This window comes from Balaenoptera borealis (assembly GCF_965194805.1).
Source record: "Balaenoptera borealis genome assembly, chromosome: 14".
Lineage (NCBI taxonomy): Eukaryota > Metazoa > Chordata > Mammalia > Artiodactyla > Balaenopteridae > Balaenoptera > Balaenoptera borealis.
The window spans coordinates 65559032-65586334 of NC_138875.1; the positions used below are offsets into that span (position 1 = coordinate 65559032).

General features: G+C 53.7%; 1 protein-coding gene across 2 annotated transcripts; it reads left to right on the plus strand.

Annotated features, from left to right (window-relative positions):
* Positions 1-652: 652 nt before the first annotated feature.
* SMARCB1 (SWI/SNF related BAF chromatin remodeling complex subunit B1) lies at positions 653-27269 on the plus strand. Of its 2 annotated transcripts, none has more exons than XM_082353968.1 (9): positions 653-950; positions 4678-4816; positions 6327-6456; positions 8351-8488; positions 10538-10665; positions 13732-13898; positions 20501-20691; positions 26471-26602; positions 26938-27269. In XM_082353968.1, the coding sequence occupies exons 1-9, from the start codon at positions 858-860 to the stop codon at positions 26975-26977; spliced, it is 1158 nt and encodes a 385-aa protein (XP_082210094.1). In that variant the 5' UTR covers positions 653-857; the 3' UTR covers positions 26978-27269. The 2 variants fall into 2 exon arrangements, with proteins under 2 accessions (XP_082210094.1, XP_082210093.1); XM_082353967.1 differs by having other exon boundaries at positions 719-950; positions 4678-4789.
* Positions 27270-27303: the final 34 nt, after the last annotated feature.

Sequence of the window (27303 nt, forward strand, 5' to 3'; positions counted from 1 at the left end):
GATGGAACCATAGGAAATTGTCAGCAGTGGGCCGTTTTTGACCTACTGCAATTGTTCAACCGGATACACGGATGCTTTGATGCTTTCCTGTGTGTCAGGCCCCGCTCCAGCTGTAAGCGCCCCAGGACAAGGCTGTCTGGCTTCAGTGCACCGGGCTTGTGGCAGGCATAAAGCGCAGAGTTAAGGAGGGAATGGAGACGGTCCCCTCGCCCCTGCCAACCCCAGCACTCAGAGGATGCACCAGCCAAACCAAACACCACCTGGGCCTTGAAATCCTGCAAACCCCATCCCCAAAGCGACAGGAACAGTGTGGGCCCGGAGCTGGGATAGCGGTCCCTTAGCCCTCCTATCTGCTCAGCTGCACTGAGTTCTTGGGCCGAGGAAACTGAGGCATATGTGCTTCTGGCCTCCTTCAGGCCTCGCCTCGTTCCTCCTCACTGGGCTGAGTTACAGTCCCAGCTGTGAGACTGGGAAGACCACCGCCTGAGTCAGGGCCGCGGTTGCTATTTGTGTCCGTGAGAAATTTTCCCTGGTACCTCCACTAGAGAGGCGGCCTGGGAGGAAGAGAAACGGGTCGAGACTCCTTTAAGGGGCACGCGGGGGCGCGCCCGGCCTTTTGTCTGGGCGGCAGTGGCGCGCGCGTCAGCGTCAACGCCCGCGCCTGCGCACTGAGTGCGGCCTGGTCGTCGTCTGCTGCGGCGGTGGACGAGTCCGGCGGCGGCGGCGCAAGCACCCGGCCCGGCTCGGCCAGCCCTTCGCCTCCGGCTTCGGCTTCCCTGGGCTCGGGGCTCCCCGGCCCCGCCTCAGCCCTCCTGACCCTCGCACCCCGGCCGTGGCCGCCCGACTCTGCCGCCGCAATGATGATGATGGCGCTGAGCAAGACCTTCGGGCAGAAGCCTGTCAAGTTCCAGCTGGAAGACGACGGCGAGTTCTACATGATCGGCTCTGAGGTAGCCCGCGGCGCGTCCTCTCTCTCCGGGCCCCTGGCCGGCCTGGTCCCCGCGGGAGCCTCGGGGCGGGTCTGCGCGCCGGGAACGCGCGTCTCCATTCATCGCGGCGGGCGGGCGCGCGCGTGCGCGGCCGGCCAGCGGGGCGTGGTCTGTCTGTGTCTGGGGGCGTGGTTTGACCGGGGCGTGGTTGAGCAGGCCCCCGCCCAGCGTTCGGCCGCCTGGGTTCACCCACTGGTGTTGCGGAGTCGCGGACTCGCCCGGCTGCCAGGGCTGCGGCGTCCAGGGGCCCCTGGGCCACGCTGAGTTCCACAGCTCCAGCCGGGCACATAGAAACGGGGTGTTAAGTTATCTCTTGCGACACGTGGGGGGAGATGTTGGACCCCTTACACGCACCCCTCCCACACTGCTGGAGCTGGGATCCTGAAATCGTATGTTCGAAACACGGGGCTTAGTGAGGGCTCACCCCCTTCGTGTTCGTGAACTTTGAGGTGGGCGGGGAGTTGTTCTGACCTTTGATTACCAGTGAGGAAACAGGTTGGGAGGAGGATGCTTGCTTTTGGATGGCTAAGGCCGCAGCCCCCGAGTTAGATCTATCAGCAATTCGGAAGCGCTTGACACTTCGGATATCTTGAACTAACTCTGAGTTAGTACAGGGGAAAGAGCCTTAAGCCTTTAATCCTTAACTAAAAGTGACTTTTCAGCACTTTGTTGAATCATGTGGATGACTAACTTTAGGAAAACCCTACAACTGGTTCTTCACTGGTAGTTTATAGCAAGTATATTTTTTCCAGATTGCCTCAAACTAGGCCTTTTTGGCAGTCCCCGGTTTGTGTGTGTACATGCACATACACATATATTTTTAAATTATGGATATGCAATTTAGACGTGCAAACACCAAGCAGTAGTGTCTTCCTCATGTAATGAGTTAAGTGCAGATCTTGGAGAGTTAAAGCAGTTACAAATGCCAGCGGTTACTTCTCTTTGTAGCAGTTTTCAGTATTAGACATTTCATTCCTTTTTTTTTTTTTCTTTTTTTTCCCCACAATGTTTTTTTTCCATCACAGTTGAACATAGTGTGAATGAATTAAGCCTCATGATGGTCACACTGAGGCTTCCAGGACTCCCTGTGATTCCTGGCTTGTCTGAGTTGTATTGAGTTATGAGACCAGTGTTTTCAGTAGCATCGGAACCTTAGTGTTTCCTTTTTTCACCAGTTTTTGAAAAACACAAGGGGCAGGATGCAACACATTTTTCATGTCATCATAAAAATACTACTCTTCAAAGCTAGCTATGCTGAGGAGAGGAGCCAGTGCCTGCCATCTGCCATAGCTCAGAATGGTCCTCATCGGCCGGTGGGCACAAAGGCAGTGGAGGAGTTTCAGTTTGTGATGATGGACAGGTTGTTTAGAGAACCTTTACCTGGGATTTCCCTTGTGGCGCTGTGGTTAAGAATCTGCCTGCCAGTGCAGGGGACATGGGTTCGAGCCCTGGTCCGGGAATATCCCACATGCCGCGGAGCAACTAAGCCCATGAGCCACAACTACTGAGCCTGCGATCTTGAGCCTGCGAGCCACAATTACTGAACCCATGTCCTGCAACTACTGAAGCCCACGCGCCTAGAGCCTGTGCTCTGCAACAAGAGAAGCCACCGCAATGAGAAGTCCAGGAACCACAACGAAGAGTAGCCCCTGCTCACTGCCACTAGAGAAAGCCTGCGTGTAGCAACGAAGACCCAATGCAGCCAAAAATAAATTAATTAGTTAATTTAAGAAAAAGAAAGAAAGAAAGAAACCTTTACCTGATCTTACGGTCAGGAAGAGCAGTCAGTTTAGCATTGACTCTGAGTCGGTGGTACTTTTGAAAATCAAGCTTGCGTTTATTAGGTGGAGCCCGCAGCCAGGTGGGCAGAACATCAGGAGGCCTGGTTCCAGCTCTGCCTGTGTGTCACTTTCCTCATGTATGTAATGAGATGGTTAGACTAGATGGTCTCTAAGATCTTCCCCTTAGCACATTTTAGATTCTAGAAAGCTAACTGCAGTCTTCTCTTTCAGCCCTGTTGAGTGAGAACGTTTGTCCTGAGATGCAGTTTATAGAGACCAGATGGGAGAAGGGAGAGGCAGTTTGCTTTCTGGGGCCTGGCTTAACAATCATCAGGCCTTGGGAGGCCTGGGAAGGGTTCAAGGTCAGAGTGCTGTCTACTGATAAGCAGCAGCTCCTCTGACAGCATTGGGTGGATGGCCCCCAGGCCCCTTGCCCTTGGCAAACAGGCACAGTATTCAGAGAGGTGGGCCCGCCAGAGCAGTACCCTCAGCGCCCCCACACACTTGGGTGTAGCAGCCTTGGGAGGGCATCCACAGCTGCAGTGAGCGTGTCACCCTTCTCCTGCCATCTGCAGGCAGCCGTTGTCACCACGCCAGAGTCACAGCTGAGAGGATCCTAGGAAATCCCCATAACCACACCTTCGTTTTCCATTTGGGAAACCCAGGTCCAGAGGTGGCAAAGGCTGGCTCGTGGAAAACCCAGGAAGGCAGGCCTGGTCTCCTAAGTTCTGAAGGGACCTTGGGAAGGGCCTAGGAGTGTGGGAGGTCTGCAGGACCTGCAAAGTAGTAGTGGGGGCATTATAGTCAGTGTCTTTTCAAAAACCTAATGGAAGCTATGTGTTTACCCTTGGACGGTAACCACACTCAAGCCAAATAACTGGCATGGGTCTGTGCCTGCAGTGGGGAGCACCAGTGACCCTGTGGCCACTTTCTCTTGCACTGTTCGGCAGCCCTGGTTGGGCATCGTGTAAATCTTTGATTCATGAAAAATGGAGAAACTTTTTAAAAATAAATATACTATAATGGGGTAGGTAAGCGGGAAAGTAGTAGAAGTGGTCCTTCGTGGGTGAACTTCACAGTCGATGAACATCTGACAGAGATGTAGGGAGACCCAGAAAAGGGAAGTGATGCCTGGTCACAGGTGGAGCCAGCACCCAGTTCACCTGCTGTCCCTGGCCATGTGACTCAAGTGTTTGTTTTTGAAAAGTCAGTGAAACAATGGAGTTTCTTTATAAAAACTTTAGGACTAGATTTCTTTTCATCAAGTAAGTCGTACTTCGAGTATTTGGTACAGGCAAACTGAAGCTATTGTTTGGGGCAGTAATGATTTATATAGCAATCTAAGGATTGCTGATAAGTGCATTTTAAACTCTTTGGAAAATTCCTTTGGTATTTCTGGTTTGAGTTTTGTTACTAAACAAAGCAACAAAGGCCATGGGGGAAATTATCCTGCATCTGTCTAAAATTAAAAGACCTTTTTGGTCTTTATTACATCGTAAAAATATCAAAGTCTTAAGATAAAAGAAAGTCAGAGAGGCCTTACATTTCTGGAAAGTGCCACAGATCCTTAGTCCAAAATCAGAATCACTTCGAGCTTCTTAGTGAGCTCGGGGGGCCTGCCTCCCCAGTGTCTGGTCAGGCCTTTCTGAACTTGGTCCTGTCGTCAGGATGCAGATGTTATTACCCCTGCCAGAAGGACAGATGTAGGCCAGATACGAACTGCTGTTGAACCCCTGATGTCAGCAGAATGTATTTTTACTGCTGCTGGAAGCCTGGCGCCTGGAGGCCTGGGGGCCAAGTCGAGGTGTGTTTGTCTGTCACTTATCCAGCAGAGCCTCTGAGCCAGGGCCCTCCCCTTCCTCGAGGAGCTGCGACCCTTATAATGAGCCTTCTCGCTTTACTCATAGGTGGGAAACTACCTCCGTATGTTCCGAGGTTCTCTGTACAAGAGATACCCCTCGCTCTGGAGGCGACTAGCCACTGTGGAAGAGAGGAAGAAAATAGTTGCATCGTCACATGGTAAAAAAACAAAACCTAACACTAAGGGTGCGTCTTCACGAGGGTTTGTAAACCTGTTTCAAAACCACTCGCTTATGTCATGAAGATAAAACTTTTTCACTCCGGAGCGTCTTCACGGCAGCCCTGACCTTAGGGTGGCGGAGCGTCCTGGGGTCCCCCTGGAGCGGGTGGTCCTCCGTCAGGGTCAGTCAGGGTCAGGTGTTGGCAGCGGGCGGTGGGCGGAGGGGGCGGGGCCAGGGCGGAGAGGGTGTTGTGAAGACTGCTGGTCTGAAAACGTTTTAGGAATGCTGTGATGCTCTACCATCTGCCGCGGGCGTGTTGCCATCGTCACCCTCCATGCGCCCGGGCGGCGGGGGGCCGCCCCAGCCCCCGCTCCCCACCGGCTTTCACCGCTTCGCTTCCCAGCGCACATCCATCGTGTGGCACTTGGTTCTGGCAGTCGGTCCGCTGGCGCTCGTGTGCATGTCCCGCTTGGGGCTGTGGGGCGCTGCTACCCGACCCGGGAGGGAGGGCAGAGGGTGCTCCTCACCTCTGAGCTGGGGAGAGGCCCTGTGCCTCTGGCCTCAGTCGAAGCTGCCTTCCCTTTGGCAGGGTTGCCTAGCGGAGCCGGCCCGGCCCTTGTGTGCGTGTGCCCAAGTGCGTGTGCGTCCCTGCGTGCGTGTGCCCGTTTACGTGCGTGTGCCTGCGTCCCTGCGTGTGTGCATGTGCGCTTCGCAGTCCGTCCCATGCCAGTGCGTCTGTAGGCGCTGCGGTGGTCTTGTCTATTGTATTCTTTTAATGCAGGAGCCGGAGCTGCTTTTCTATGCGCTGCTGTAACCTTTCACTCCCTCCCGCGCTTTCCAAAGCCTCCCTGGTCCTCCCTCCACCCCAGTGGAGCGCCAATCACTAACCAGTGCGTCCCCAGCTGCGCTTGCCCCTTGGATGCCTTGGCGACCCTTCGGCCTCTTGCTCCTCGCGCTCGGGAGACTCTTTCCTGTAACCATCTGTCTCTCCACCAGGCTCCCTAGGCGAGCTGTGGTCGAACTGCCTAGAACTCCCCGCTCGCTCCCGGGCAGCTCGCATCCACTGGCGCTGGGCCAGGAATTCCTGTTTGGTGTACAGCAGCTCTTTCCAACTCTCTGGGCTCTTGTTTTAAAAGAAAAATATTTCTCATCCCTCATTTCATCTCCACCTTGCTTCGTGTCGTGGACTGCAGCGGTGTCAGACCTCTTCCCACTGGCGGTGTCACTCTGGAGCCTTCCTTTCCCCGAGAGGCCCCGCGGGCTGAGCTACCCATGGGCGTCCCCTGTGCCTGGAGCCAGTGCTCCTCCCGGGACACGTTGGTCCCCGTCCATCCAGGGGGTGCTGACCCGGGAGGGCCTCTAGAGAAAGCCAGGGTCCAGACCGTCCCTTTGGAAGAGGCCAGCATTGGGCAGTAGTGAGGTTGACGCCCGCTTTCCCACCTCCTGCATGTGAGGACCTCAGTGCGCTGCATCTCCTGGCTGCTGCTGCTCACTGCCCGCCCGCAGGGTGACCGCAGCCGCATCTCTGGTTGCAGATCATGGATACACGACCCTGGCCACCAGCGTGACTCTGTTAAAAGCCTCCGAGGTGGAAGAGATTCTGGATGGCAACGATGAGAAGTACAAGGCCGTATCCATCAGCACGGAACCCCCCACCTACCTCAGGTAGTGCACCCCCGGGCTCGGCTCGCTCTTGGGACACCCACAGGTATTTTTCTCATGCTCTGGAACAAAATACTTTTCAGCAATTTACCCACTGTGTTTACAGATCGTCTTAGCCAGGCTTTGAAGTTTTTTCTGACTTTGGAATTTCTAAGAAACATAAGTCAAGTCTTGGGTTCTGGAGAGTCATTAAGAATGCTTTGAAAGTGGAATTCACTAATCTGTCAGACCAATTAGTGGCCCAGATCAACTCACAAAAGAAACAAACAATAGATTTGAACGTATCAATGTAGATCCTTTGAAAGAGCATTTACATTAACAGTTAAACAGGGGAGTAATTGGGAAGTTGCTACCTTGTAGAGTTTGTTCATTTAGATTTATAAGAAAAACTTGGATACCCCAAGTATTTGTCTATTTTATGTAGACAAATAGGTAAAGCTTGATCCACACTGAAGCACAGGAGTAAAGAAACACAGGGAATGATGTTTGTTCTTGGGTGTGATTTTAAAAATGCAAAGTAAAAAAATAAATAACTAGCAACATAAAGAACCGGGGAGGGCGTCATGGAGTGGGCACACTCACACCCACTGTGGCGGCTCTGCCTCAGGCATTGCGGCCTCAAAGTTTTTTGTTGGTCTCTGATCTATTAATTTCACTCCTGGGAATTTGTCCCAGGGAAATAATTTATACCGTCAACAAAAACCATTATAAGTACAGAGATGCTATTGGTGGCATGTGAATTATAAAGAGAACTAGGGAGCCCCTTGAGTGTCCTGCCTCAGGGAAAGGCTGTGTGAGCGAAGATGCAGACACCCAAATAGTCTGGGATTACACGGTGTGTTGTGGGTAAGTAGACCCTGCAGCAACCCGAAACCTGGCTCACATGAGCGAGACGTGCAGAATACCTGCGTGATGCTTTCAGCTCTCAAGAAAACATGCATTTATGTGCATGAGATGGTGGGAGCACTAAGGCGGGGGGCAGGCCATTGTTTCAAGTGATGCGGTTGCGGAAAATCATAAAGGTGACATGATGCAGAGGTTGGGGATGGAAAGGTGAGTTATGTACAGTTGCTGCCCTCACGTTGCTCCCAGGTTACTAGGGACACGGCCTGAGTGTGATGAAGGGGCTTGCAGAGCAAGGTGGGAGCCCACCCCCTCCTGTCGGTCAGCTTTTGGTACTTTCCTAGTAGTAAAAGCAACTTGTAATTTGGAGAGAAGAGTGAGCTCTTTGTGGGACATGGGTTCCTTGGATTACTTTGAGCATCATTTTCTAGAGAGTATTTACCAATGTGTCTTCTCACTTCTACTGGTCTGAAGGCCCAGAGGCCAGAGCCGTTGCCTAGTCTCTCTCAGCCTGGACTGCATGTCTAAAATAACTGTCTGAGTCTCTGCCTGCTTCAAACCTCCAGGAACTCACAGCCACCTGCTGAGTGCATCCGTTTCCTGCAGAGCACTCCAGCCCCTGTAATCAGGACCCCCTCTGTGTCTCCAGCCCTGCTGCCCTCTGTGTTCTTCCTGAAATGCTCTCCTCTCCTCCACCCATGAACCGTGACTCAGCATTTAAGGCTTTGCTCCAGGGCTGCTCTTCTGGGCAGCCTTCTTGTACAGTCCCTTCCTCGCAGAAGGGACGGTGCTTCCGTGCAGCTGTGCCCAGCATGTAGCACGTTGGGTCATGGCTCAGGCACTGGGCTGGGGCCCCTCTGCACCTCCCCTAACCCAGGAGCAGGTGCTGGTGGGAGCCTAGGGAATAGACACCTGCGGAGTCTGGGGTGCACAGAGGTCCCCACTGGGACCTGGGGCCCAGCAAGGGCGCAGTGGGCATCCACTGACCACGACCTGATGCCTAGTGGGCAGTTTCGGCTCGTAGACTGAGTGGAGGTATTTCCATGTCTCCCAGGGAACAGAAGGCTAAGAGGAACAGCCAGTGGGTGCCCACCCTGCCCAACAGCTCCCACCACCTGGACGCCGTGCCCTGCTCCACCACCATCAACAGGAACCGCATGGGCCGGGACAAGAAGAGGACGTTCCCGCTGTGGTGAGTGGGCCTCGCCCTCTGACTCCACCGAGGTCCTCCAGCATGTTTTAGTTTCCTCCTCCCCAGAAAAACGCTCTGCTTTGACCTCCTGTCCCCGAAACGCTGCACTGCTCCTCCTTGGGGCTGGTCTCCCTCAGTGTCCAGCATGACTGGCCTCCACGTGGTCCAGCCTGGCTCTGCCTGCGCTCACCCCCAGCTCCTCAGGTAGCGTTCCTGGGCGCAGTCCCTGGACCTTTTCTCTGCCATCTGCATGACTCAATGCTTAGTTGCCCATGGTGCCAGAACAGAACGCCACAAACTGGGTGGCTTGAAGCAACCCAAGTTTATTCTCACACAGTTCCAGAGGCTGGGAGTTTCACTGGGCCGGAATCAAGGTGTTGCCGGGCCCTGCTCCCTCCAGGGTCCTTTCCAGCTGCTGGCAGCTGCCACGTTCCTTGGCTCGTGGCAGCATCACTCCAGTCTCTTCCTCCGTGGTCACATGGCCTCATCTGTGTGTGTGAAATCTCCCTCTCTTTCTCTGACACTCTCTCTTTTTTTTTTCTGGCCGTGCTGCGTGGCTTGCAGGATCTCAGTTCCTTGACCAGGAATTGAACCTGGGCCACCACAGTGAAAACCTGGAATCCTAACCACTAGGCCACCCGGGAACTCCCTCTCCCTCTCTTTCTTGTGAGGACACTTGTGATGTAATTTAGGGCCCACTTGGACAAGGCTCCCTCGCCTTTTTTGCTCTATAAGGTGACAGTCACAGGTTCCAAGGCTTAGGACACAGATGTCTCTGGGGGGCCATTTTTCAAGCTCCTGCCCACTAAGCTGTCCTCTGAATGCCGCCCCAAGCACCTCCGGCACAGGCTGCCTGCAGGCTTCTCTACTCCAGGACACAACAATCCCGTCCTTCCTGTGCTTGGGCCACAATCCTGGAACCCTTCCTCCTTCTCACACCATAGAGCCAGTCTCCACAAATTCTACTTGCTCAGCTCTCCAAGTGTCCAGAATCCGACCACCCTTGGCCAGCTCCCCACCAGGCGTGTGCCCCTTCACCCAGGGCAGGTCCTCTAGATGCCCCGTCACACCAGCATCCACCTGACAGAGTCCTGGTGGTGGCTGCCCCTCTCTGGCCCCGGCTCCTGCCGACCTTCACCTCAGGCACAGTGGCCTCCTCAGCGCTCTTCTGCCGCCCAGGCGCTCCTGCCCTCGCAATTCCCTCGCTTCCTGCCAGCATCTGCAGGCTCATCCCTTTCCCCCTCCTCCTTCCCTCCTCACCCTTTCTTTTTCTCCCTTCCCATCTCTGTTTGAATGTCACTTCTCAGAGTGGTCCTCCCCTTTTAGAATGGCCACTCTGTCCCTTTCCCTGAGGGTGTCTCCTAGAGCATTCGTGTCTGGGCCGGGAGAGGGGGGTGTTTTCCTCATTTGTTTGTTTATCTGTCATCTGTGCCCCCAGCTCTCTGAGAACAGTTCTCAACCCTCGGTCTTCCGCCCTTGCGTTTCTTGCGCCCACCCTCACCCCATATCTTCCCGCTTCGTCTTTCTAAAATGCAGGTGTGAGCACAGAACTGCCTTGCTCTCAGTCCTCCTGGGGCTCTCTCGGGGTCGAGGCTGGAGATGGAGAACTGTGGGCACTTGGACCCCTGTGGCTTCCCAGCGTCCTCCCACTGCTCCTCCGCCCCATCTGCACCCCTCCTTCCCTCAGCAGCTCTTGACTCTCTTGCCCCTCGGCCTTTGCTCAAGGGCTTCCGCTTTTGGGAGTACCCTTCCTTTCCTACAGTTTCCTGGGGAAGTCCTGCCTGCTTTGGGGCTTAAATCTCCCTTACTTCGGACATCTCCATCTTGTCCTGCTGCCCAAGTCAGCATCTCCCCTCCCGTCCTGCGTGTCCATTAGCATGGACCCCTGCTGGCACTGTCTCTGCCCACTCAGCCCATAGTGGACAAGTCCCTGTAAGAAGCGAGGTTTCCCCTCTGGTTAGGTCACAGTGACCAGTGGTGCAGAGAGGGAGGCCCTGGGTGCAGGGACCCCAGCCCCCCTTGCTGAGCATGCTGCTGCCTCCCTTCCAGCTTTGACGACCATGACCCAGCTGTGATCCATGAGAACGCGTCCCAGCCCGAGGTGCTGGTTCCCATCCGACTGGACATGGAGATCGATGGGCAGAAGCTGCGGGATGCCTTTACCTGGAACATGAATGGTACGTGGTGGCCAACCCACCGTCTTGCACACAGTCTTGTTTCCTGCCTGCTGCCCATCGGGGGACCCTGGACTCTGATTGTGACATTCAGAGCATTGTGGAGTAGATTTGGAGGTTTTGGACTTTGGGTTCAAATCCTGGAATGCAAACCTGGTTCAGTGTTTGAAAATCAGTCGGTGTGATCCATCATATTAACAGACTAGAAAAGATAAATCCCTTGATTATATCAATTGATACAGAAAAAGCATTTAACAAAATCCAACACTCATTCTTGATAAAAACTCAGGAAATTGGGAATAGACAACATGGTGCTGGAAGTACTAGCCAGTGTAATAAGGCAGGAAAAGGATATAAAAAACATACGCTTCAGAAAGGAAGAAATAAAACTGTCTTTATTTGTAGATGGCATGATTATCTACGTAGAAAATCCCAAGAGACCTACCAAAAATACCTGCTAGAACTAATAACCAAGTCTTAGCAAGGTCACAAGACCCAAAATAAACATGCAAAAGTCAATTGTATTTCTATATATTATATACTGTCAGTGAACACGTGGACACTCAAGTGTCCAGTATAAAAATATGTTACTATTTACAGTTACTCAGTTAAGAAAAAAGGTGTAAATTTTACAAATATATAGTTTGTTTCAGGAAACATTTTGTATGCTGAAAACTATAAAGCACTGATGGAAGTAATTAAAGGAGATCTGAATAAATGGACAGACAGCTATGTTCATGGATCAGAAGATTCAAGATGTTAATTCTCCCTAAATTAATATGCAAGTTTATTTTTTTTTCATTTTTATTGGAGTATAATTGCTTTACAATGGTGTGTTAGTTTCTGCTTTATAACAAAGTGAGTCAGTTATACATATACATATATCCCCATATCTCTTCCCTTTTAATATGCAAGTTTAATGCAATTTTTTTGAAAATCCCAGCAAGACATTTTGTAGATTTAGACAAAATTATTCTAAAATTTCAGTGGAAAGGCAAAGGAACTAGAGTAGCTAAAGCAATTTTGGAAAAGAAGAAAGTAGGAGGAACGAGTCTTTCTAATCCCAAGACTTGGTGTGGAGCTGCAGTAATCAAGGCGGCATCTGAATCTACAATGATCATAGACTAAAAAAGTTAATTTTAAAAATCCTCTGCACAGTATACTCATAGGATGCTTGGCCTGAGCACCTTAGCTTCCTGCTGCTTCACTAAAACTGGATGTATGAGTTATCAATAGTAGGCTAGCTGAGTGTTCAGGTCTGGCACAGTGGTGCTGTGAGGAGGGTTGGTCTCTAGCCCTTGTTCTGGGCTAGTGAAATAATGGGGTCAGTTGTCTGTTAAGCAGACCTCATTCTTTTTATTTATTTATTTATTTATTTATTTATTTATTGCTGCATTGTGTCTTCATTGTTGCGCACGGGCTTTCTCTAGTTGCAGCAAGCGGGGGCTACTCTTCGTTGCGGTGTGTGGGCTTCTCATTGTGGTGGCTTCTCATTGCGGAGCACGGGCTCTAGGCACGTAGGCTTCAGTAGTTGTGGCACACAGGCTCAGTAGTTTTGGCTCGCGGGCTCTAGAGCTTAGGCTCAGTAGTTGTGGCGCACGGGCTTAGTTGCTCCTCCACATGTGGGATCTTCCCAGACCAGGGCTTGAACCTGTGTCCTCTGCATTGGCAGGCAGATTCTTAGCCACTGCGCCACCAGGGAAGTCCCAGCAGACCTTGTTTTTGAAGATGGAATCATGCCGAGTGCTTGTGAGGGAATTCATTCTATTTTTATATATATATACAGATTTATTTATTTTACTTATTTATTTATTTTTGGCTGCATTGGGTCTTCATTGTTGCATGCGGGCTTTCTCTAGTTGCAGTGAGCAGGGTCTACTCTTCGTTGCAGTGAGCAGGCTTCTCATTGCAGTGGCTTCTCTTGTTGTGGAGCACGGGCTCTAGGCATGTGGGCTTCAGTAGTTGTAGCATGCGGGCTCAGTAGTTGTGGCTCGTGGGCTCTAGAGCGCAGGCTCAGTAGTTGTGGCGCAAGGCTTAGTTGCTCCACGGCACGTGGGATCCTCCCGGACCAGGGCTTGAACCCGTGTCCCCTGCATTGGCAGGTGGATTCTTAAACCACTGCGCCACCAGGGAAGCCCGGGAATTCACTCTTTGCTTTCTCTTCTCCGTGGCTCATCCCAGCTTGACACGTGGTCATTGAAGTTTGGGTTATGAGAAAGAGGGCAGGTCGGGGGAAAACATTTGACTGCATAGGACCGTGCTGTAGTCCGGCCAGTAGTGGACAGTCCCCATGAAGCTCATACCTGAGACAGTTACATCTCCAGGATCCAGGATCCGTACCCACCCCCACGCCGTCACCTTGTTGAGTTCGTGTGCTGCCCACAGAGTCAGAAACTCAGCGGGAGCTTGTAAAAAGCCACACGCAGCCCCGGGTGATCTCTGAGGGATTTCCACTGCAGAGGAAGTGGTGGATGGGCATGCACCTGCTCCGTCTTCCAGTGGATGCTGGCTTCCAAGTGGCTTGTCCAGAAGGAACCTGTGTCCCACAGCCTGGGGGGCATAACAGCAGGTTTTATCTCCTTCCAGTTCTGGAGGCTGGAAGTCCGAGTCAGGGTGTTGGCAGCGTTGGTTTCCTCTGAGTCCATCTTCTCCCTGTGTCTCCACGTGGGCTTCCCTGGTTGCCTGGGTTGGAAGAGGGGAGGAAGTGGCACATCAGCTCTGAAGTGCCTTTGCTTCCCCCCTCCCCAGACAGCTCACTGGTTAGAACTAACGGAGCTGTGCAGTCCTAAGCCCGGGAGTGGGGAGCCTGGGGTTGGGGAGCACATAGGGTCTTGACCACCTCCAGAGGTGTGGGGGGGTGGTGTGTATGGATTGAGGGCCAGAAGGGGGGTGTTCGTCTTGTGCTTCCTCTCCTTACCATGTCTGGGAGGATCCATCGTCCTCATCTTCATGCTCATCTTCATCCGGGTGGGTTGGCAGAGGAGGACAGGCTGGGGGAGGTCAGGGCTGAGCACGGTGACATTAGGCCCTGTAGTCCACCAGCAATCCATACCTCTCACCTCATTTCAGAGAAGCTGATGACCCCTGAGATGTTTTCAGAAATTCTCTGTGATGACCTGGATTTGAACCCACTGACGTTCGTACCAGCCATCGCCTCTGCCATCAGACAGCAGATCGAGTCCTATCCCACAGACAGCATCCTGGAGGACCAGTCAGACCAGCGTGTCATTATCAAGGTAGGCAGCTCCCTGCCCTGCACCAGGGCCTTCCTTGTACTGGTGGGGGTCATGGGGTGCTGAAGCTACGTGGAGGCTTCAACAGAAGCCTGTTTGGGATTCATGCTGTGGCACAGGGCTTCTGGAAAGCTGTCTTTCAGGCAGCTTATCCCAGGAAAGGCGTGGGCTGACTTCTGAGTAAGGTATCACATTCTGGACGCTTTCGGGGTGCTGCTGTGGCATTGCCAGGCGTGGAGCAGAGCCTGGGTGGTACAAAGGGGGTTATGCCAGCTGACGGGTAGAGCAGGAAAGGCTACAGTAAGATGAGCACACTGCCACACTCTTCCCATGGGCAGGCTGGGCCAAGCACACCCCATACTGTCTCAGTAACCCCCACCATCCTAGGGGAAGATGCTGTGTTACAAGTGAAGAGGTGGGGCCACCTACCCCCAACTGCCCTGCTGAGAAGTGGTAGAGCTGGGGTTTGGGCCCAGGCCTGCCTGCTGCAGAGCCTGCTTGGTATGAAGCAATATCTCATTGTGGTTTTGATTTGCATTTCCCTGTTGATTAGTGACCTTGAATATCTTTTCATGTGCTTATTGGCCATTTGTTTATCCTCTAAGTCTGCATAAATCCTTTGTGTTTTTGAATCAGGTTTTTGTTCTTTTGTTGTTAAGCTTTAGCAGTTCCCTGGGTCTTCTAGATAGCAATCCCTTTTCAGGTAAAGTGATTTGCAAATATTTTCTTCCATTCTGTGGGTTGCCTTTTTATGTTGTTGATAGTGCCCTTTGATGCATAGAATTTTTTTATTTTGGTAAAGTCCGGTTTGTTTATTTTTTCATTTATCGCGTATGCCGTTGGTGGCATATCCGAGAAATCATTGCCAAATCCAATGTCATAAAGCTTTCACTCTGTGTTCTTCTAAGAGTTTTATAGATTTAGCTCTTACATTTATATGTTCCATCCATTTTGAGTTAATTTTTGCATATGGTGTTAGGTAAGGGTCCAGCTTTGATTTTTTTGCATATGTATATCCTGTTTTGGGCCCAAAACCATTTGTTGAAAAGACTATCCTTTCCTCATTGAATGGTCTTGGCAACTTTGTTGAAAATCATTTGACCACATATTTGAGGGTTTATTTCTGGGCTGTCCCACTGGTCTATTGTCTGTTTTTTTGTCAGTACCACACTGTTTTGATTCTTGTAGCTTTGCAGTAAGTTTAGAAATTAGGAAGTGTGAGTCTTCCAGCTTTGTTCTTTTTCATCATTGTTCTGGCTGGACGTCCTTTGTCTTTAGATTCCATATGAATTTTTTTTTTTTCTTGGCCGAACCATGTGCATGTGGGATCTTAGTTCCCCAACGAGGGATCGAACCCAGGCCCCCTGCAGTGGAAGCACAGAGTGTTAACCACTGGTCTGCCAGGGAAGTCCCTCCATATGAATTTTAAAATAGATGTTTTTCTATTTCTGCAAAAATATTTTTGGGATTTTGATAGGGATTACATTGGATTTGTAGATTGCTTTGGGCAGTCTTGACATCTTAATAATATTGTCTCCCAATCCATGAACATGGGATGTCTTTCCATTTATTTATGTATTTAATTTATTTCAGCATGTTTTTAAATTAATTAATTTAAAATTTTAAATTATTTATTTATTTATTTATTTTTGGCTGCCTTGGGTCTTTGTTGCTGCACACGGGCTTTCTCTAGTTATGAGAATGGGAGCTACTCTTCGTTGTGGTGCGCGGGCTTCTCATTGTGGTGGCTTCTCTTTGTGGTGGAGCACGGGCTCTAGGCGCGTGGGCTTCAGTAGTTGCAGCACGCGGGCTCAGTAGTTGTGGCTGGTGGGCTCTAGAGTTCAGGCTCAGTAGTTGTGGCGCACGGGCTTAGTTGCTCCGCGGCATGTGGGATCTTCCCAGACTAGGGCTCGAACTCGTGTCCCCTGCATTGGCAGGTGGATTCTTAACCACTATGCCACCAGGGAAGTCCCTTCAGTGTGTTTTATAGTTTTCATTGTACAAGTCTTTCATCTCCTTAGCTAAGTTGATTTCTAAGTATTTTAGTCTTTTTGATGCTATTGTAATTGGAATTTTTTTCTTAATTTCAGATTGTTCATTGTTAGTGTGTAGAAATGCAACCGATTTTTGTGTGTTGACTTTGTATCCTGCTACTTTACTGAATTCATTTATTAGTTCTAATAGTTTTTTGGTAGAATCTTTAGGGTGTTCTACAAATAAGATCATATCATCTGGGAACAGAGATAACTTTACTTCTTCCTTTCCAAGTGGATACCTTCTATTTCTTATTTTTGCCTAATTGCTCTGGCTAGAAATTCCAATGCTATGTTGAATAAAAGTGGCAAGAGTTGGTATCCTTGGCTAGTTCCTGATCTTAGAGGAAAAGTTACCAGTCTTTCACCATTGAGTGTGATATTTACATTGATTTTTTTGTGTATTAATTTTGTATGTTGACATAGTTTCCACCTATTCTTAGTTTATTGAGTGCTTTTACCATGAAAGCATGTTGAATTTTGTCAAATGCTTTTTTCTGCATCTGTTGACATGATCATATGGTTTTTGTCCTTCATTCTGTTCAAGTAGTTTATTGCATTGATCGGTTTTCTTATTGAGCCATCCCTGCATTGCCAGAATAGGTTCCACTTTTTATAATTTATTTATATTGTCGTATCATTTATAATGGTGTGTAATTCTTCTAATGTGCTGTTGAATTCAGTTTTGCTAGTATTTTGTTGATTTTTTTTTTTTTTTTGGCTGCATTGGGTCTTCCTTGCTGCTTGTGGGCTTTCTCTACTAGCAGCGAGTGGGGGCTACTTTTCATTGCAGTGTGCGGGCTTCTCATTGTGGTGGCTTCTCTTTGTTGCAGAGCATGGGCTCTGGGTTCACGGGCTTCAGTAGTTGTGGCTCTTGGGCTCTAGAGCACAGGCTCAGTAGTTATGGCGCATGGGCTTAGTTGCTCTGAGGCATGTGGGATCTTCCCGGACCTGGGCTTGAACCCATGTCCCCTGCATTGGCAGGTGGATTCTTAACCACTGCGCCACCAGGGAAGTCCATTGAGGATTTTTTTTTTTTTTTTTTTAATTAATAGCTACTCTATTTATTTATTTATTTATTTTTAGCTGTGTTAGGTCTTCGTTTAGTGCGAGGGCCTTCTCCAGTTGCGGCAAGCGGGGGCCACTCTTCATCGTGGTGCGGGGGCCACTCTTCATCGCGGTGCGCAGGCCTCTCACTATCGCGGCCCCTCCCGCTGCGGGGCACAGGCTCCAGACGCGCAGGCTCAGCAGTTGTGGCTCACGGGCCCAGTTGCTCCGCGGCATGTGGGACCTTCCCAGACCAGGGCTCGAACCCGTGTCCCCTGCATTAGCAGGCAGATTCTCAACCACTGCGCCACCAGGGAAGCCCGAGGATTTTTATATCAATGTTCGTAAGAAGTATTGGTCTATAGTTTTCCTTTCTTGTAGTATCTTTGCCTGGCTTTGGTATCAAGGCAATGAGTTATGAAGTGTTCCTTGCTCTTCAGTTTTTTGGCAGGATTTTTTTTTTTTAACATCTTTATTGGAGTATAATTGCTTTACAATGATGTGTTAGTTTCTGCTTTATAATAAAGTGAATAAGCTATACATATACATATACCCATATCTCCTCCCTCTTGTGTCTCCTTCCCACCCCTCTGGGTGGTTACAAAGCAATGAGCTGATCTCCCTGTGCTATGCAGCTGCTTCCCATTAGCTATCTATTTTACATTTGGTAGTGTTTATAAGTCCATGCCACTCTCTCACTTCGTCCCAGCTTACCCTTCCCCCTCCCTGTGTCCTCAAGTCCATCCTGTTTTTGGCAGGATTTGATAAGGATTGGTATTAGTTCTTTAAACATTTGGTAGAATTCACCAGTAAAGCCATCAGGTCCAGGGCTTTTCTTTGTAGGGAGGTTTTTAATTACTGATTCAACCTCCTTGCTAGTTAATTTCTTTTAAGAGAAATATGAGTTTATTTTTCTTAACCTATTTCAGTTTCTCATTATGGCCAACTAGCAGAAAAAGGGCACAGGTGAGAAAGAAGGGGGATGTCCTAGGAGAGAAGCGGCGGGGATGTGTGGGGTGCAGCTGTGGGACCAACACCTGTGTCCCTGTGCGCAGCCTGTGGCCCCTGGAGGATGGCCCCTACTCTGCTCTGTGCTGCGTCTTTGTCCCGTAACCATGGTGGGGACGTGGGCTTGCAGAGTTGGCTACACCCAACTGCGTGGTTCCAGATAGGCGGGGTCAGCCACAGGGAGGGTCCTTGTGAGTCTGACAGCTGGCTTCTCTGACATTTTCTTGTAACTGAGTGTCATCTTTTTATTATCCTGATGGGGCTTGTGGGCAGCCATACAGAAAGTTGTCAGGCAGTTGAAGATCCACCTGGGACCATCACCTGCTCCCTGTTCAGAGGCTTTCTTGGTGACTAGACAGCTGTCAGCCATGGGGTCCGTTCAGGCCCTCACACCCACCTATAATCCCCACCCATGGGATGGTGTCGGCTGGTAGGCTGCTGGGAGACCATCCCCAGGTTGGGGTCCTGCTTGGTTGGGGTCGTGAGGGCCTGCCAGCATTGGGGCCGGACACAGCTAGTCAGGGAAGGCCTGCTGCCGGGGGGGCAGAGCCTCGTGGGCACTGTGACCTGGGGGGAGCGTGCCACGTGGTAGGCGAGCATGCTGATGGCCACATCCAGGGTTTCCCGTGTGTCACAGACTGCAAAGGAGCCCGGTGCTTCTGGGACACAGTGGAGGACGACATCTGACCAGTGTCTCCTCACAGAGCAGCACCTTAGCTTAGGGCAGCCGCTCACAGGTGCTCCCGGAGCGGCGGAACGAAAACCCAGGCTGGCACTGTGACCAGGACACCTGGCCCTCCAGGGCCGTGGGGCTCAGTGCGGCTGAGGGTGGAGCTGTCAGACTCTGGGGGGCTGGTGGGCCCTTTCTGGGGAGGGAATGGCATGTGGGTGATACAGTTTGAAGCTGGGGAGCCTGCTTGGGGGGCCTGGCCCCACAGTCCAGCCGCCCCTCACCACCCACCACCCCCCTGACGGCTCCCACTCCCCACTCTGTGAGCTTCCCGCATCCTCTGTGGAGGTCTCAGGCCCTGCTCTGCCCAGACCCTCCCCCGGGAGCCCCACCCTGCTCTCTCTCAGCTTGTCCAGTTCTTCCTAAAATGCCCCCTCCCCTGGGCGGCCTTCCTGGGGCTCCTGGCTAACAGCTAACTGCACTTTCCACCCCTCCCCCTCTTCCCCTCAGCACCTACACCTCTGATATCCCCTCATTCACGTATTTAACCCCGCACTGGATGTCAACCCATGAAGATGACTCTGTCTGTTTTTCCCACTATGTGTCCCCTGTGCGCATCCTGGGTCGGCAGGAGTCTGTATTTCTTAATAAACGATAGCATTGTTGAGCAGTCGGCGCAGTGCACAAACAGGCACCGGTCTGCGTGGCACCCCTGATGGCCAGGCCGAGTGGTGCGCAGGGCGGTTTGGTCCCGTGTGATGTGTCCACGGGCTGCCTGCTGCTGCTTCGCTTTCTGGTCCTGTTGTGCCGACGTGGCTTACCAGACACGTGGTTCCTGCTGGAAAGGGCCGGCTCTTCCGATTCTCACCTGCAGACCTGCTTGGTCGCCCAGCAAGGGCGTGGCTTGGAGGCAGGAGTGGCGGGGCCTTGGCTGCAGAGTGGAGCGCCGTGCAGGGGGCCCAGAGGTGCAGGACTTCATGCACAGGTCAGGTGGTAGGGCCTCACGTTTCTCTGAAGGCATGGACGAGTCCCGATCCGAATCTTAAAAGCCCAGCTGAGCGCCTGGGGACAGTAGCATGAAGGGGCAGGTGCACCGTGGCCTGCTTGGCTGGCAGAGGGCTGGACAGCAGGGGCAGGGGTCTCCACACGATGCCCAGTGAATGCCGCCAGACCCTGAGTTGTCCTTCCTGTGAGTTGCTGATGCCCAGTTTCAGAGCAGGCCCAGGTCATCTGTGGGGTGAGAAGTCAGGGTGGGGAGCTCCTGGGGCACAGGCTGTGGCTGCAGGTGGCACGTCTCACAGATGCCTCTGGGGAGCGAGGCAGAGGAGCCGGCATGGCCTCCGCTCCCGCCGCCCCCCACCCCCACCCGCCCAGGCTCTGCCTGTGCCATGCGGGCTGTGGGTCTGTGAGCGCACGTAGCAGATGATTTCAGAGCAGGGCATGTTCCGTGAAGAGACAGAGTAGGGGGGTAGGCACTGGCTCAGGGGAGGGCTCGGGGATAGTATCTGATGAGTGACCAGTGTTTATCACGTTGTAAAGATCCAGAGCGGCACGGTAGAAGGGCAGAGAAGAGGGTATCGGCCGGTGCGGGGAGCGAGGGGGTGGGAACAGGGGCAAGGCGGGACTCAGGTGCCCGGGGCCCTCCAGGGCCCTCCCTAGAGGGTGACAGTGCCAGGCCCTGAACCACAGTCCCCCTGGCCGCCCAGGAGGTCTGTAGGGTCAGCCCCGTTTGCGGATGGGGAGTTGCAGCCAGAGGGATAAGGGCAGCCGTCCCACTTTCTCATGGGCCTGGAGGTGGGGGGATGCAGTTCTGCCTGCTCTGACTCATGTTCCTGGTTCTGGCCCAGCTGAACATCCACGTGGGAAACATCTCCCTGGTGGACCAGTTTGAGTGGGACATGTCAGAGAAGGAGAACTCGCCGGAGAAGTTTGCCCTGAAGCTGTGCTCCGAGCTGGGGCTGGGCGGGGAGTTCGTCACCACCATCGCGTACAGCATCCGGGGACAGCTGAGCTGGCATCAGAAGACCTACGCCTTCAGGTAGGTCTCGGACAGGTGCCTCCTCCTCCTTCTGCAGACCATTCTGGGGACAAGGCTTCCCCCTGTGTGTGGTGATGCCCTTTGGGACTTTCTGGAGCCTCATGATGCCGTCTGGCCGAGGGCAGCCTTGCGGGCTCAACGGCCTCTGTTGGCTCCTCCCATCCCCCATCACAGAGGAGGATCTAAGGAGGTGGCGGGTCTGCCCCTCTGTCCTCACCCACTCTGCCGCCAACAGCCCCTGCCACCCTCACACGCCACCTCCTCCCTGCACTCACCCAGACCCTTCCTCGGTCAGGGTCGTCTGATGGACTGGCACTGAATCTCAAACAAGGGCTACTCCATGCTGCCTTCCCTGGAGGGGAGTCAAGAGGCTGCTGTCGCCTCTTGTTCAGTCAGAGAGTGGGTGGTGGGCGCCCCCGCTGGCTGGACCCGTACTGGGTGCCGGTGTGGAAGAGGGAGTAGCGTTCAGGCTGCTGGGGATGGGCGGGGGTAGGGAGTGTAAATGGAGCATTTGGTCCAGTGTCCTGGGTGCTGGTGGGGGTGGACCGGGGGACGGGGCTCCTCATGACACAGATGTGGCCTTCCTGTTCCTGGTGGCCCTGCCGTGCGGGCCTGGCCGGGGCAGGAGTCGGCGAGCGTTACGTACATAGCAGAGCTCGCCCACCGACAGGACTGTTCGTCACATCCAGCCCTGTCCCCCGAGCTCCTTTACCTCGGCGGGATGGGGTGCCAGCGGGGGCGGCGCTGAGTATCTCTGCATCAAAACAGGATGTTAGGATTTATTCTGCTCGTCAAGCTGTCACCGTCCACATTTGGAGGCCATTACTGAGGGACCACCCCTTAAGGTGGTGCAGAGGAGCAAAGACGAAGAGCCTTGCAGAGACGGAACAGCTAAGGGAGCGCATGAGTCTGTTTGTGTCTCAGCTGGTTCTCCCAGAAATCCCAGGAGGTAGCCTTCTCAGTTTTCCTGTAGCTCTGAGCAAGAGAGAAGGAATGACCAACACCCGCAGGGCCTGAGGCCCCAGGCGTCCCAGCTGACATAACATGCATGGTCTCCCATAACCTCCAGCAGCCCCGCTAACTGGGGATCCTGCTCCACAGATGGGGGTCCAGGCCCATGCTCTACATCCCATGGGAGGTCTGCTCACGGTGTCGCGGTGCGTGTCCACTGACGGCATGCAAGCTGAGGCCGACTGGCCTGGGGCCAGTCTGGGGTGGCCTTGCTTCCTAGAGTCGACCCTGAGGTCCTGGGAGTCCCTTATCCCCAAATGCTGAGTCAGAGCCCACATCTCACCGGTGTGCAGTAGGGGGACTTGGAGGGTGTCCACACACGAGGCCGCATCCCTCCTGCTCTGATTCCCGGGTCTCCGGGCTGTCAGCAGTGTGACCTGCAGCTCCAGAGCAGGCCCCCGGGGGCCCTGGGGGGTGCAGGTCAGGACTTGGATGGAGTGCTCCCATTTCAGCAGCCAGTTAACACGTTCCGTTGTGTGGGTGGGAATGACTCTGGTACTGAGGATGCAGGCTTCAAATCCTCAGGATCAAAGGCAGGGCCGCCCCACTGGGGACCGTCCCCTCCACAGCAGCTTGGCCCAGCCAGCTGGGTGGGTGCAGCCTGCCTGCTGGTCTGGAGGCGGCCACAGGCCTCCTTTGGCGTCAGGAGGGCTTCTGCACTTCCCCAGCCAACCAGGCCTCGTGGGCTTACGTGTGCTGGGTCTGGGCTGGGCAGCGGGGTGCTCGGAGAGCTGGCAGGACAGGAAGGGGAGCGCGAGGTCAGGCTTTATCATCCAGGGGCAGGACTGCGGCTAGCAGGGGGCCTGGAACTTTGTCTCCTCACCCCACCTCGCGTTCTCCCCACCCCTCGGGAGCTCCCCAGGAGACCAGTAGCAGCCTTTCCCTGCTGTCCAGCCTCTGCCTGGGGAAAGGAGAGGGGCTCGCCGCGTCTCCAGGGCCAGGGCCTGCCTGGCCCACAGAGAGCTGGACTGGGAGCCCCGGCCTGGTTTCTGCTACGCGAGGCTTGGCAGCTGCTGAGTCACGTGACTCCTCAAGGGGACTTTAAGCTTTGGGCCCCGTCACCCGTTGGAAGCACTCTGGATTCCTGTGAGCTGGTGCTGGCTGTCTCCCCTGGACTGAGCTCAGCCCGGTGTCTGGCCGCGGTGCCCTCCTCTGCGACAGTGGAGCAGGCTAGTCACAGGCCATGCGTGAGCAGGGGCACCAGTGCGGAGAACAGGCAGCGGGCCAGGCAGGCCTGATGTGGGCAGAGGCAGGCAGTGAGTATGAGGGGGACGCGGGTGTGTGGCTGCTAGAGGACAGAGCTGAACCAGAAGGACATATAGATGTCCTGGAGCCAGCGGAATGGAGACAGAGACAGTGACGAGGGGGCAGGGCTCCCCAGGGGAGGGCTGGGCAGAGGGTGTGAGGGTGTCAGATGGTCACCGAGACTGTGAGGGGGGTGGCATCCTGCAGAGTTCCTCCACCTCCTCCAGGCCAGCCCTGCGCCCTGGCTGGGGACACAGAGGAGAACCAGCGCGCTGTCCAGCAGAGGAGGTGCGAGTGCCTGGCCACCGAGGCCAGAGGGTGTGGGCCGGGGAGGAGGCAGCGGGTGGCCAGGGCAGGAGCGGCCGGAGGAAGCTGGGGACAGGCAAAGGGTCAGAGAACCTGGCAGCTGTGCCCGGTGGGGGACAGAGGCATTGTCACTGGAACAGCCTCAGGGTTGGGAGGCACCAGGGTCGTTGTGGACTGGCTGACCAGAGCCACCAGAAGAGGTTAGTCCTGGGGCTGCATCCCCTGCGCTGGCCCCACGGCAGGGCTGGCCGGCTTGTTTTCGTTCACCACCTAGAGTGTCGACTCAGTGGGTTTTTGTGTGTTTTCACAGTTCCGCAGTCCTGGGCAACCGCTGATCTACTTCCCGTCTGTAGATCTGCCTGTTCTGAATACTTAATGTAAATAGAATCATATAACATATGGTTTTTTGTGGCCGGCTTCTTAGCATAATGTTTTCAGGGTTCGTCCATGTGGAGCCTGTATCAGCACTTCATTCCTTTTTGTGGCTGAATGATATTCCATCGTATAGACAGACCATACTTTATTTATCCAGTCATCAGTTGGTGGTCATTTGGGTTGTGTTAACTTTTGGCTGTTAAGAGTAGTGCTGCCGTGAACACTTGTGCACAAGGTTTTGTTTGAACACCTATTTTCAGTTCTCTTGGGTATGTACCTAGGGGTGGAATTGCTGAGTCACGTGGTAGCTCTGTTTAGCGTTTGGAGGAACCACTAGACTTGTTTTCAAAGCAGCTGCGCCGTTTTACATTCTCTCCAGCAGAGCAAGGGCTCCAGTTTCTCCACATCCTCGCCAGCCTTTGTTATCTGACTTTTTGATCCTAGCCACCCTAGTGGCATCTCGGTGTGGTTTGATTTGCATTTCCCAATGGCTGATGGTGTTGCGCATCCTTTCATGTGCTATTGGACGTGTGTATATCTTCTTTAGACAAAAGGTTATTCATGTCCTTTGTGTTTTAATTGGGTTATTTGGTGTTTTATTATTTAGTTGTAAGAGTTCATTATATATCCTAGCTACAGGTCCCTTATCACATACATGATTTGCAAATATTCTCTCCCTTTTTGTGGGTTTGTATTTCACTTTCGTGACAGTGTCCTTTGAGGCACAAAAGTTAAAAATTTTTTATTTTTGATGTGGACCATTGTTTTAACGTCTTTATTGAATTTCTTACAATATTGCTTCTGTTTTGTTTTGGTTTTTTGGCGAGAGGCATGTGGGATCTTAGCTCCCCAACCAGGGATTGAACCTGCACCCACTGCATTGGAAGGCAAAGTCTTAACCACTGGATCGCCAGGGAAGTCCCACAAAAGTTTTAAATTTTGATGATGTCCAGTTTATCTATTTTTTCTTTTGTTGCTTGTGCTTTTGGTGTCATACCTAAGAAACGGTGGCCTGATCCAGGCTCCTGTCCCAGCACCATTTGTTGGAAAGACTGCTCTGTCCCCATCGAGTGGGTTTGGCTCCTTATCCAAAGTTAGTTGATCATAAACAGGAGGGCGACGTCGAGTTTTGCCCCCTCCTCCCAGCTGAGGAGCTGTGGGCAGGTTGCTCACCATCGCAGTCTTGTTCTCATCTACCAAGTGGGCACAGTCATGCTTCTCAGCTGGCCTCTTGTATCTCGTGAGGTCATAAAAGTGAGGTCACATCGAAGATGAACCTCCAGGTCCTCTGCCTCCTCAGCCATGGCCTCCCTGCCTGGACACCGTAGGTCGCGGGAACATCAGGGTCCCAGGTGGCCTTGAGGCCCGGGAAGCACAATCCCCTCAGAGGGGATTCTGAGGGCGGCAGGGCGGCTCTCTGCCCGCATGTCCCCCGCAACACCTATGGGGCCTGCTGGCTCCAGGCCCATCCTTCCGTGCCTGGTTCAAGCAATTCTTATTTTAGAACAAACCCACTGGGGTGGAATCTTCCCAGAGACACGGGGAGGTAAACACAGGGGCCTCCAGGACCCACGCACCAGCTCTTGTTTAAGAGGAAAACATGTTTGCCTCCCCTCCGCATGGGCTTGGCGACTTTCATGTTTTCCCCTCCTGAGGAAGGCGGCTGGGAGCCCTCGAGGTGAGGAATGATGTTTGGGTCTGTGGCCGGCTGGTTTTGGGATTGCCAAACCGCCACCCGGCTGGGGAGCAGCTGTCAGGAGCGGCCAAGGAGGGGCGGCCCAGCCACGGGCCTCTGAGTCACCAACACCAGCTCCAGCTCCGGGCCTCATGGGCATGGACCCCACGGGCCAAGCTGTGGCAGCAAGAGGTGAGCCCCACTTCTGCAGGGGAGCAGGGCAGCCCTGGGCTGTGCCCCGTGCGCCCGCGGTCCCTGAGACTCCAGGCCGAGGAGCAGCATGAGGGGGGTGGGCGGGGGCTCTGCAGTCACGCTGGGCAGCCCCTTGGTACGGGCTCGGGGGGCTGTGGGAGTGGCACCTGTCCCCCACATAGCGGATGTACGTTGGATGTTTAATAATAGTGATCCTCTGAAATCCCTCACAGCAAGGACATTGTCCCCATTTTCGAGATGAGGTGTTAAAACCAAGGCCAGGGGCCCGTTTTTTTCTGTGCCATCATCCACTGGGCACCTCCCTGGGGCCCCCCCGCTCTCCCTCCTCCAGAGCTGACTCTACAGGGCTCCAGGTAGACGAGGGCAGGGCTTGGGCTGCACTGAGGCTCACCGGGCAGCCTGGGCTTGGCCCTCCTGGCAGAGGCGGCAGCTCGGTCAGGCACCCCCAGCCTTGGTGGCCTCGCTGAGGCTGACCCCCCCACCGCTGAGTCCACTTAGCCAGAGGGTGTGCAGGTGGCCCTCAGCCAGAGTCGGAGGCGTCTCTGAGGGACCCCAGGGTGGAGCAGTCAGGGGTCTTGGGTTCTGGGCCCCATGACGGGCTGAGGAGCCATGTGTGGGACCATCGGGGGCAGTGGCCCTCGGTGAGCGGCGTCTGGACTCCTTTGCTTTCCTTTTTCGTGGACGCTGAGCGAGGCGAACGGCCCTCCCCCTCCCCGCAGGTGCAGTGGGAACAGCTGGCCCTGCAATGCTGTCCTGTGGACCCTTCCCCAGCATGCAGACCCAGAGTCGCTGTCGTGGTGTCCGCTGGGCCGCAGCACCCCCGCTGCCCTGTTGGGGGCTGGGCACAGAAACCAGGCTCCAGGGTTCAAGCTGCCCGTGGGGCGTGGACAGCGCTTTCTGGGGCCTCTCCGGCTGCTGCTCTGTGAACTGTCTACTTCCTCCCATCTTCCACAGTGAGAACCCCCTGCCCACGGTGGAGATTGCCATCCGGAACACAGGTGACGCTGATCAGTGGTGCCCGCTGCTGGAGACCCTGACAGATGCCGAGATGGAGAAGAAGATCCGCGACCAGGACAGGAACACAAGGTGCCTCCCCAGCCCCCTTTCCAGGCAGGACAGGACCGTCACCTTTCCCGAGACCCAGCAGGCCCCTGGATGATGAGTCCTAGTCTAGCCCTGCAGGGGACAAGAGTAGCCCTTGGGTTGGTCTGACCACAGCCTAGACCAGGTTTCGGGACCCCTGGAGAGGTGGGTGGAACAGAGGGCAGCTTCAGGGCCCCAAGTAGCAGACAGGCCAAGGCTGAGGGAGGGGCTGGGGATCCCACCTACCACATCCTGTCTCTGCCCCTTCCCCTGGCTGCCCTAGAGATCCCTGGTGGTGGGGCAGCTGCCCAGGGTCACCGCCCTCTCCCCTCCTGCAGGCGGATGAGGCGTCTGGCCAACACTGCCCCGGCCTGGTAACCACCCAGTGGTGCTTGGCTCCCACGGAGCATCTGGAAGATTGGACCGTCTCCCCTCCATCTTATGGCAAGGAGGGGGCAGCCCGGCCATCCTGAGGAGCATGGGGCAGGGGCCTCCTGGTCATCCACCCCAGGGTACACATTCCTTTTGCTGAGCTCCAGTCCCCGCCGCCCGTCTCTGGTCAGGAAGAAGCCTCATTTTGGGTTGTGTTTTGTTTTTGTATAGGAGCCCCAGGCAGGGCAAGCAACATTTTTTAAATAAAAGGCGACAGGTCCTGTTTCATTTCTTCAAAGTGGTGGCATAAAAACAAGAATGGGGGAGAGCAC

Bases quoted from the DNA above. Each gene is read 5' to 3' on its own strand.
- SMARCB1 (XM_082353968.1), top strand. From the start codon at position 858: ATGATGATGATGGCGCTGAGCAAGACCTTCGGGCAGAAGCCTGTCAAG. The intron at 4,817-6,326 runs GTGCGTCTTCAC...CTCTGGTTGCAG, and splicing joins AACAAAACCTAACACTAAGG to ATCATGGATACACGACCCTG. The intron at 20,692-26,470 runs GTAGGTCTCGGA...CATCTTCCACAG, and splicing joins CAGAAGACCTACGCCTTCAG to TGAGAACCCCCTGCCCACGG.